Source organism: Cyprinodon variegatus, unplaced genomic scaffold (genome assembly GCF_000732505.1).
Source record: "Cyprinodon variegatus isolate N-32 unplaced genomic scaffold, C_variegatus-1.0 Scaffold127, whole genome shotgun sequence".
Lineage (NCBI taxonomy): Eukaryota > Metazoa > Chordata > Actinopteri > Cyprinodontiformes > Cyprinodontidae > Cyprinodon > Cyprinodon variegatus.
The window spans coordinates 1,108,659-1,120,168 of NW_015150580.1; the positions used below are offsets into that span (position 1 = coordinate 1,108,659).

The 11,510-nt window shown below is 36.9% G+C and overlaps 1 protein-coding gene across 1 annotated transcript in view; it reads left to right on the plus strand.

Moving 5' to 3' along the window:
- Positions 1 to 1,878: 1,878 nt before the first annotated feature.
- LOC107085539 (lutropin-choriogonadotropic hormone receptor-like) overlaps positions 1,879 to 11,510 on the plus strand; it is a 21,850-nt gene continuing 12,218 nt past the window's right edge. Inside the window, exons 1-5 of the mRNA XM_015375902.1 lie at positions 1,879 to 2,063; positions 7,800 to 7,871; positions 9,253 to 9,327; positions 9,533 to 9,607; positions 9,682 to 9,756. Of these exons, the coding sequence (XP_015231388.1) occupies positions 1,879 to 2,063; positions 7,800 to 7,871; positions 9,253 to 9,327; positions 9,533 to 9,607; positions 9,682 to 9,756 (482 nt within the window). The remainder of the gene's footprint in view (positions 2,064 to 7,799; positions 7,872 to 9,252; positions 9,328 to 9,532; positions 9,608 to 9,681; positions 9,757 to 11,510) is intronic.

Sequence of the window (11,510 nt, forward strand, 5' to 3'; positions counted from 1 at the left end):
AAGACCCGCCCTTTCCCCTTGCACAGGCACCCTAGCTATTAAACGCGTGTGAGAGCATGCACGAACCCATTTCTCCTCATGCACGCTCTGTTTAGAAGTTGCTGTTTGCATCGCTCATACAAGAAGATTTGCAATTCTTCCACTATGTCAGACTCACCACCGGTAGTTGAAAATGGGGACGACCACGTAGGACGGCCTTATGTAAACATATCACCAGAATGATTGACAATTAGGAGGACCACTTATTTAGACTTAGACAGATTTATTTGTCATTTTGTTTACTGTACATAAGTGCAGAACAAAAGAAATTTCATTTAGAAACAGTTTCTAAACAGACAATTTATATTTTTTTTTAAGTGCTGCCTTGAAAATAGTAAAAAAAAATATATAAAAACAATATTATAAACATGTTAATATAAATTTACACTTCTATCATTTTTAAGTTTTTTTTATATATAAAGATAAAATATAATAAAATACAATACAATAACCCTTTCTAGAAAACATTCAGCAGTCTATTGGCATTAAGGCCATTAGATTGCTGATGGACTGTTCTCCCTGCTGCCCTCTGGGTAGCAGGGAGAACAGTCCATTGTGGGGGTGTGAGGGGGTCATTTATGATGTTACCGGCTCGAGACACGCAGCGCTGGCATGAGATGTCTTTTATGGAAGGGAGAGGAGCCCCGATAATCTTCTCTGCTGTTCGCACCACTCTCCTCACTTTCTTTCAGTCTGAGGCGCTGCAGTCTCCACACCACACAGTGAGACAGCTGGTCAGAACGCTCTCTATGGTGCTTCTGTAAAAGGTGGAATTTAGATGATCCACCAGATAAGCTAGAGTTAAAATAAAAAGATAATTTATGAGGCATTAACATCCAGTAATCCACCAACATCACTGACCAATAATCAACATAATCCTTTTCAGTGGTCATTTGAGGCAGCTGTAGTCTTCTGCTGAAATACCAGCTTCAGTTCACTCATTACATTAAGTAAAAACTGTTACTTAGAGTGGAACTCTCAAGTCTTTCTTGCACAAGTATATGTTGAGTTTGAAATTTTAATTATGCAACTTAAGACCATTTTGGTATTTAGATGAGCAAAACACTTGCAAATGTGATTACAAACCTAGATGCACAGAGCCCTGACTGCTGTTTTCACATTTTTATTTGGAAACAATTTGAAAACAATCATTGATCCTCCTCTTCAAATATTGGATGTTATGTTGGTCCATCAGATAAAATGTAAGTATTTACATTAAAATTTCTTAGTTTTTTTAATGAGATAATTAGTGTTATAAATCATTATGCAGCATATGCATTAAGTCACATAAGACAAATATAAAACAAATGATGTTTCTTTATTCTAAATAATCATTTCAATAATAAGAAACCATAAGGATTTTTAAAGTGTGTGTTTCTTATACTTCCACAACAATGAAGCTCCACTGGCTCTCTGGTGTCGTCTGATACCAGACTTTTCTGCCTCTTAAAAAGTAACAAGCGAGTGAAACCAGATTCCTGATAAGGTTAGAGTGCTCGAGCAAAGTGCAAGATTTCTGCTGTATGCCTTGTTGTGGTATTTTGTAGACACCACACACAGAACACACGTGCACAAATTCAAGAAGGGTCCTCCTACAGCCTCATCCACCCTTGATTTTTTTCACACACCAACAGCATTCACTGCAGCGCGAAAACATCAAAACGCTTCACAGTTCTCTTATTCTTTGACCTTTGAAGAAAAAGAAGAGGAAAAGAAAAAACTTTTTACATCAGAGTGTAGCGTGGATTCTCAGGGCCTAAATACATGTGCATTTAGTGAGATAAGACACACATCAGGACTTTTTTTTTAAAACATACTGAAAGACAACAGTCTGAAAGGATGGTGGCAGAAGTACTGATAATCCTGATGATAAAGATGGCAGAAGCTTACATGCCTGGCTCTGAAACCAACGTGAAACATGGATATGGAGCTGGTTCCCCAGAACTGATGCAAAGCTCATGCAAGTCGGTGGGAATTGGAGTCAGAGTGATTTCTTCCAACTTTTCCAGCAACACCTCGTGCCTGTGAGTAAATATAAACGCACTTACAGGAACAGACATGGAAGTAGATGCTATTTTTGGGTGCAGTCTGTTGTCTACATGTATCATTGGATGTGAAAGATATGCTTGATCTTTAACAATTGAGACACCAAGATTTGGAGATTGTGAGTAGCTGTTTTCTCATTTGGCTAAGATTTAATATGCATTCATTCTTTAACGGCCTTGTCAACCTCCAACGTGCATTTTGTCGAGCAAACGGTCAGCATTTGGTTGATCAGGCAGTTAAAGAGTTAGCAGGTTTTCCTCTTGAAAACAGAGAATTTTACTAAAGCATTTTAAATAAAACTGCCTTTATCTCCAGTTTGCCTTTTTATTTATGTTTGTCTTGCAATAAGTTTTAGAAAACTGACTTCTTTTTTAAACTCTTAGTTCTTAAAGCAACCCAAAATATAGTAAATATAATAATACTGATTTCTCCTAATGCAGTTAATTCTACCACCTTTTGTGTGTACGGTACAAAAGTAAAACAAGCTATTCTTAAATTTTGTATTTATTTTCTGAATAACCAAAACAGTTGCTAAAAATTGACATCTTAAAACTATAGCATGCATTTGTATCCAGCTCTCCTTTAAAGTATTTCACTGCAATTACAGCTACAGATTTTTTGGATATATTTCTATAAAGGCTGAATATCTTACCAATTCTTCTTTGCAAAATAACAAAAAAATCAGTCATTCTACATAAAGAACGTTTATAAGCATTAAGTTTTTCAACTAGTAACATAAATTCCGAGTTAAACTATAACTCCACTGATCCTCTTATTACTCCTGAGTTTTTTCCCTGTTCCTGGTAAAGAAGCCTATAGTATTATGCTGCCATCAGAATATTACATGGTATGTGGAATGTGTGTTTATCATTTGTTTTTCATCCAACAAGGAATTTTACATGTTGGTCTAATCTGAACAGAAAACCTTCTTCCACCTGTTTGCTGTGCTGTGGTTATGACTGACAAATTAAAAATGTAGCTTCTTATGGCTTACTTATGGATTCCCTATGCCTCTCTTCAATAAAGGCCAGATTTGGAGACTGCAAGTCGAATTGTTGTCCTGTCAACCGTTTTCCCCCCTGATATGTGGATCTCTGCAGCTCCTTCAGGGTTTAATTGATGCTTCTGCCTTTAAGTTCTATTTGCTAACAAAAGTTTTAGGCTTTAAACATTTTTTTTATTTTAACAATGAGTTACATTCATTGATGGGTGGTGGTAAGTATTTTCTATTTATTTGTATTTTTTTTAATGATTGCGCTGGAATTTTTGAAATGATTGAAATGTTTCCTGTGTAGAATGTACCTCCTCTTTTGCCTGTAGACTGCTGGAGATAGGCAAAAGTCCCCCTGTGACCCTAAAGGACAATTTGTAGATTAAAATGGAGCTGAATCTATGTAACTGCCAGCCACACTTTTCAGGTTTTACATGGCAAAATTATATTCTTTACTTTTTGTTGGTCCATCAAACAAAAATCTTTCGAAACACATTATAGGTGATGGTTATAAAGCAACAAAAGTATGCATGTAGTTTTTCAAAATGTATTTGACTATTTGGAAAGCATGCCATAAGGATACATCATGTCAAAAGCTCCATTTGTTTTACACTTGTTTATGAATAAAGAATCCTATTGCTGCAGGAACAAGTAAAGACTTCTCCAGAGACTTGGTGTGAAACAAAAATAACTATCTTCACATTCCTCTTACCATAAAGTATTTTTTAAAAACAATGCAATATTACACAATCTTGTCTTGTGCATGTGCATATTCCTATGCATTGCTCAAACATTTTCATTTGGCTAAGTCTTGTCCTCATGGTCTTAAAGATGATTTCATTGAGAATTAAAAACAACACAACTCTGATCTGCCCCAGCTTCTTGTGCAGATTACAGCATTCATTGGAACTCTCTTGTACACAAACACATTGAAACTTAAAACCATAGTTGCACTGCCAATGGTTTCAATGGGGTTTATAGCTTTAGGGTACCTGAAACATGGCATCATCTGCAAAAAAGAAAATATATCACTTAAATGTTCCCAAATGAGACAAGCTCTAAGATACTGTCTGCCAGCCACAACAGGTGTCCAACAACCACCTGGTACAATTTTTACTTTGTGCCAAGAAAACAAAATCATGTCTTTCTTTTGAATAATCTTGATATTGTTTAAAAGTTACCGACATACTCCTACTGCACCATGACTAAAGTCACTCTTAGGGTTAGAGTTATGACCCCCTCAGAACTTGAAATAAACTAAACTTAAACTAAACTTGAAATAGTTACCGGTATCCCTAAATAGCTAAAACTGGGGTTGCCACAATTCCCTTAAAGTATAAAACGGCCCTTTACGTGACAGTTAAACATTGCATAATGTATTGAAGTACAACCTCCTTAGCTTCGTATCAGCTGCTGTCATGGTTGCTGGGAGACGGACTCCCCTTACCTACATTACTCTCTGTCACCCATGTTTACATCCAATACTCCACCATTTCTTTAGAAGAAAATGTTTTCACAAGTACAGACGTGAATGAAAATAAGCAAAGCCTTGGCTGAAAAGTCTGAAGGAGGATGAGAATGAGGAATATTATAAAATCTGTTGGGCTCACACGAAACTGATTGCTAATGCCATTTGGTAGATTTTACTGTAGACATGAATAACTGTGCAAAAGCCTTTTGATAGGGCACTGTATTATTATTTATTCATTGCCTGCTATATGACTTTAAATGCAGCAATGTTTTACCTTGAATTGTCCATGAAATATTTGGAGCTTTATTTGGATACATTTTTTTCTTGAATACCTCTTTATCAGTCGAGGGACTCAGGTCATGGATGTCCCTTATTTTTATCTATGAAATATGGCAACCCTAGTTAAAATCCAACCTTCTTTCCCCTTTCCTGAGAGTAGGGATTACCAACACCTTGTGCTTGATCCAACATCTTTATTTCCAATGTAAAACACCTTATGAGCCAAGAACAGCCTCTGCTTAGGTTATTGTTAGCTTACCAATGTACACATGAGAATAGGGTGTGTAACTTTACATACTGTAAATCATGGATTTCAATCATGGATTTTGGAGGTTGAATCTTAGAAGAGCTGTTTCAATGTTCCACAGCCAAGATTAAATCCACACTGCTCCCTCTGACACTGAGGTTTGTCAGTCAGCTGTACTCTCCAGCATCATGGCATAGGCCTTCCCGGGGAGACTGAGATGTTTGTAGGGTTAGGGTTAGGGTAGGGTTTCCCTTACAACTGCAACACTCCCTGCTTCCCCTTTTTTATATAGGGAAACCACCACCCCAGTCTTCAAGTACAGGGGTAATGTTTAAGAGTTGTGTATGACACGAAAGCCTGACAACATCCAGAGATCTAAGGTACTCAGGACAGATCTCGTCAAACCACCAAATCCTTGCCACCGTGTCGATGTGGGACCCCTTGCTGACATAAGTCTGGGTGATGAACGAATCTGGCTCAAACCTCCTTGATACTCAAAATATTCCTTCCACCGTCCATAAATGTCCTAGGACATTATTTGAGGGATAGAAGCAGCATCTGTATGAATACATTGTTAGCAAGGCACCCCTTCTCCCTCCAGAGACATTGGATGGTTTTCTAGAATTGCTTTGAGGCCAACCTATAGTTCTTCGACATGGCCTCTTCAAACTCCTCACGGGCATGAGATTTTGCCTCTATGAACACCTGGCCAGCAGCATCTTTCACACAGTACTGGCTTGCTGCCTCAAAAGACCCACAAACAAGCAAGGCTCAACAGGACTCCTTCAACAGGACTCCTTCATCAGCTTGACAGCATCCCCTGCTGCTGGTGTCCACATACTGGTTTGGGGATAGTGGCCATGACAGGCAGAGCAGACCTTAGGGCCACAGAAACAGGCTACCAGATCGATAATGGAGGCAATTATTCTCCATGTAACCATCCTCCCCTGGAATCTGGAAAAAGCTCTCCTAGAGGTGGGAGTTGAACATGTCCCTAATCAAGGGTTTCACCAGATGTTCCCTGAAGATCCTCAGTAATCACTTGGCCCTGCTGAGTGTGTCCAGCCTCTTACTCTTTCAGCAAATCCAGCTCACCAGTAGGTGGTGGTCGGTGGACAGCTCAACCCCTCTCTTCACCGGAGTGTCCAAGACACATGGCCAAAGGTCAGAAGATGCGATTATGAGGTCAATTAACAACCTCTGGCCCAGGGTGTCCTGGTGTCAGGTGGACAGTAGTCCAACAATAAAACATTGTTTGGGTTCAGAGATGATGTTGCATTCCTCCTGATCATGCTCATCCAGGTATCACTGTCTCTTCCTACAAGGGCATTGAAGTCTACCAGCAGAATCCAACACTGCATCTCGCAGCAAGTTTCTTAGGATTTTATATATTTTTTTGTGAGTGATTTACTTAGAAACACGCTGTTATAGGTGCTCATGACCTGGCTATTTCATATCCCTGTTTATTGATATGGCAGCCATATTGGATTTCAAAGTTGGTGAGAAACTACAGACTTTGTTTTCAGAACACTGCTGAGGCAATTAAAGGAAAGAGTTTCTTGAATCCATTCAAAAGAATACACCATTCTTTTAAACAAAAACCCTTCAGTCTTATGTTTGACCAGTGTAGAAAGGTAAAGTTGAAAATCTTTTTTTTGACAGATCTGGTTGAGCTCAAGTTGGTTAAAAACATATCTTTAATCCTTACATCTCAAGGTTAAGGCAAGCTTAAAATAAAAGTCATCTAATGCGTTTGTATGAAATGAAACCTCAATACTGCACATAATCCCACACATAAACATCCTGCTTCTGGCACATGCGCTTTCACAGCATAAGGACATGCTTTCTGTCAAAAGTCGCAATTATTCCCCAGAGAGGACTGAAGTCAAATCCCAGTCTCTGTGTGTTTTTTCATCTGTTCTGCTTCGTGCAAAGGTCAAGGCTCACAAGAGTTCGGATATTCGAAGGTATGCAGCCATTGATGGTCATTTCAGTATGGACGGCCAGATAAGAATTGCTTTGCTTCTTTTACACTCATCAGTAGTGCAAAGCTGTCTTCTGCCCAATATTAGTGATTCTAGTTAGTGTTGATTTTGGCATAATTTATTGTTTAATCTCAATTACTACACAGAGAAGCACACAGTAAAACCAACTCTAACTACAAATGTTTAATCTGATTTGTCTAAAATATTTTGTTAATTGCAAAAACACATTTAAAAAAGAAATAAAAATATAGGAATTTGAGATCATGTGAAAAAGGATGCAATACAATAAATACAATAAAACCCTATATTTTATATTCTAAGTGAGAGGGTGTTGGCTTCCCTCCAAATACAGCAAATTTTTCTCCTCATGCAAGGAATTGGATCCAAAGCCAGCTGCATATGAAGAAACTTGTTTCATTAAGCTCACTCAATGAAACTTGTTTAAAGAGGGGTCAAATATTTGATTGTGACTGTCTTGATTGTTAACAACCATATAACTTATAAACAGATTTTCCTGGAATTGTTGTATCTTTTATTACAGTTTGGTAAACAATGAAGATTTATGCATTTGTGTTTTAGTGTTGTATTCTTTGAGCTGCTTTCATTTTGATCATAAAAAAAATCTTGATAAGAATTTAAATTCCAGAGGGTCCTCTCTGGCTAAATAATAAAACATTACATATATTTATTTACAACCGCAAAAATCACAACAATTATTTACCCAAATATTTACTGTTGTAGGGAAGTAAGGATGACGCAGATCAGAGAGATTCAGCAGCGTGATTTCACCAACCTTCAGCACCTCAGAAAGCTGTAAGTGTGTTTGTTTCTCATTATTTTTATTTGATGCTATTTATAATTACCTTAAGTGAGGCGGACCAAATACCTGGAGAGTCGAAGCCAAGAAGATTATGCTTTTTTTTTGTATTTGATGAAACAGATAAATCTTATGGATTATAAATAAACTGAAGCAATTTTCTTAATTAAAATGATTCAAACAGGCATGTTAATGCCCAGGCATAAAATCGTTCCCAGTCCGAGCCTACTGTAGGCATCTGGTTTGACAGTTCAGTCTGTGCCCAAAGAACGAGGGTGATTTCAGCCGGTCATTTGATACAGCACAGCGGACACTGAGAGAGAGTGCCAGATGCAGAAGCCTAGAAGGCTGCAGAGCTGTCAGGAGATCAGATCCGAGAAGTGGAGAGGCAGATCTAAGTTCAGTCCACAGAAGAATCAAACAGGAGTCTGAAGACAGGTCAGGCAAACCGATCAGACAGGGGCAGGAAGGCTCAAAGGTCTGAATACAGAAATGGATCAGGCAATCAGAACACTATTGAAACGCTAGAGAACTATCAACACCAAAGGCTCAAGAATAATCTGGCATGCATCGCATGGAAACAGGCAGCATAAATAGGTGCTGGAACAGGTGGATCAGATGAGCAGTGATGAGAAACAGGGCAGAGCTAGACAGGTGAATGAAATTAGCAATCAAGCCAGCCATCAGCACCAAAATCATCTCATTAATCAGAACATCTTTAAAACGCTTATATAATTTTTTTGTCAAAATTACATTTGCTAAACAGTGATGTATTTTTCAGTGTTTGTGTTACCGTAATCTAACAGTTTTACTGAAAATCAGAGTATAACATAACTAAAAGAAAAGCAAAAACAAATCAGTGCAGAAATTCCCATCTTCCAAAAGCAAAATAAAATGAGAGCATGTAGATAAATACATACACAAACTTCACAAAAATAGACAACTACACAGTAAGAGTAAATTTGTAACAAGAAAAAGCCTATCTTCCTTTGGATGTAAGATCGGTGGACTATCTTTGGTCTTTCTGTTTGCTTTTCTTTGCACTCTCTTCATTAAAATCTCTAAAGATTTGTTTACTTTATTACATACTTACACCCTGGACAGGTAGGAAGTTCATCACCAGAGAGCTGACAACTGTGCCACAGTTCCACCTTTTGTGTCAATAACTTTTGGATTATGTTTTAAACACAGCAATTTACCTATAAGGACTCCCTTATGTTTACAGAATCAGATGGATAGACCATGCTCCCGTTGAGAAAATCTAAAAAAAAAAACAATTTTTGACTGTTTTTTCAGCAGCGTCATTTTGAGAGTATCATTGTGTCCTGCTTCATTAATATTTTTATTTCCTTTCTGTCCATCCATTTTTTATTTTAGTTACATCATACAGAACAACATCCTGCAGAGCATTGATTCTTATGCCTTTGCCGGTCTGTCTGGGCTCTCTGATGTGTGAGTATACAGATTTGGTTGCAAACCTATTTTCTCCAAAACACTGATTTGTCTAGTGTCTGTGCTGGGACAAAAATAGCTAAAAAAAAAAATGACTAGATTCCTCATGAGAGCAAATGTCCAAATCATGAAGAGAAAATATGTTTAACAACTGCAAATGAACCCCTGAGACATTTTTTTCATGTTTTTTTTTTTTTCTTTTCAGGTACATATCCGAAAATCTTGCTTTAGAAACAATAGGAGCTTTTGTTTTCTCTAATCTCCCAGAGCTCACTGAAATGTAAGTATATCTGACAGTTACTATTGGTATATTCGATTTTTTTAAGTGTGCAACTAATAAAACCCTACTTTCAGAGCGATAACTAAGTCTAAACACCTGAGATCCATCCATCCAGATGCTTTTAGAAACATGGTGAACCTTCAACATCTGTGAGTGCTTGCACATTTTTTTTCTCTTTGATGCTTTTTTAAAACTGATTGTGAGTTCAAAGTAGGTCATAGATGATGGGTCGACAACTCTGGACCGAAACAACCACATACATGATTATTTAAATAGCCTAGATCCCCTGATGGCCACTGATGTGTCAAACATGTTGCCACAATTAGATGCTGCTTTTTAATAACCCTTAACTTCATGTTTGTAACACTAATAGTATTTCATCTAATTTTATTTATATATATATATATAAATATATATCTTTTCAAAGAAGCCCCAAGTAGCCTTTTATGAGATTCAGTGCATTGCTATAGTCTCTTGGGACTACTATGCTCTGTACTGTTTCACTTGACCCATTTTGTGAAAACTGGGACACAAAAACTCTGCTTTATGTGTTAGCAAAAATATATTTTAAACAGTTTGTTAAAAAAAGAGGAACCTTAGCACAACAACAAGACATAAATCAGTGACAGTAAGATATTCTTAATTTGATGGTGTTTTTATTGTTGAAAGTACAGTAAAAAAAAAGCTAAAATCTCTGTCTAAGTACAAATGCAAAGGTTGCTTGGTGCTTGAATTTATCCTCTATTTATCTTCAATTTTAAGGCAGTCTGAGTTATTATAAGAATTAGCAAAATGAGTTACAAGATTTTCACAGTGATTCTCAGGGTTCATTTTTCACCACAAATGGAGTTTTAGGAGGAAGCCAAAAAATTTAATTTATTTATGTGATCCAAGCACCTTCTTTCATGTTTTTGGGACCTTAAATCGCTTGTGGGAAATGGTGCATGTTACTTATCAAGTGTTTCTTTAAAGGAAAAAAAAAATGCTTTCTCTTCCATAAAGGACAGATTTGAGACTAATAATTGGCCTGTCAACAGGTTTTTCTACAGTAGTTGAGCCCCCTGGCAGCTTCTATAATTTTTCTTTGCAAACTAGATAAAAAAATTACAAGTAGTCAATCTAGTCACTTAAAAAAAAAAAATAAATAAATACAAGAACAAATTAGAAATAAATGTTTTCATCTCAATAAAAAGGCTTCATTACAAAGCTCCATCTGCTATTTTGGCCACAAAGCAACTTAGCCATTGTTCTTACCTCAACCAAGTGTCTGTTTCACGAAGCAGGTTTATTGAATACTCTAAGTTCTCTAAACCTGAATAGGAATTCCTTTAGGATTAGGATTCACTTGATATAACAACCTATTGAGCCTACTGGCACAATCTGAACACGTTCTATGGGCCTGATACCCACTAATAACGACCATTTATTGGGATGACAACATCTGAAGCATGGCTGCAAACAGCCACTTAGTATTTACTGTGTAAAAGAAGACTGAATCAACATGAGGAAGGACGCATGAGATGATCCACAGTTTCTATAGTTGTTCTATATATTAGAATGTTTTTAGACTTCATTTTCACCTGCTGCCAGAAGATTTCACCTAAATAGATACATTGATCTACTACCATTCAAGAAATAATACCATATTATTCAAGAAATACCCTAATCCTTGCTGTCACAACATACTATGGCAAGGTGTTTTGATATGTACTAGTTTTACTGAATATGTGTTCCTGATATCTGAAAAAAAAACTTTTTTTTTTGTTTAAATTACCATTTGAAAGAAAATATAATTCTCCACATCTAGAATAAACATTCTGCATGTCTAGAAATTATTTTCAGATCTCCAGATTCCTAATATTACTGGTCAGCATTTGGATTATTTTGTCTGTAAGGAAATATA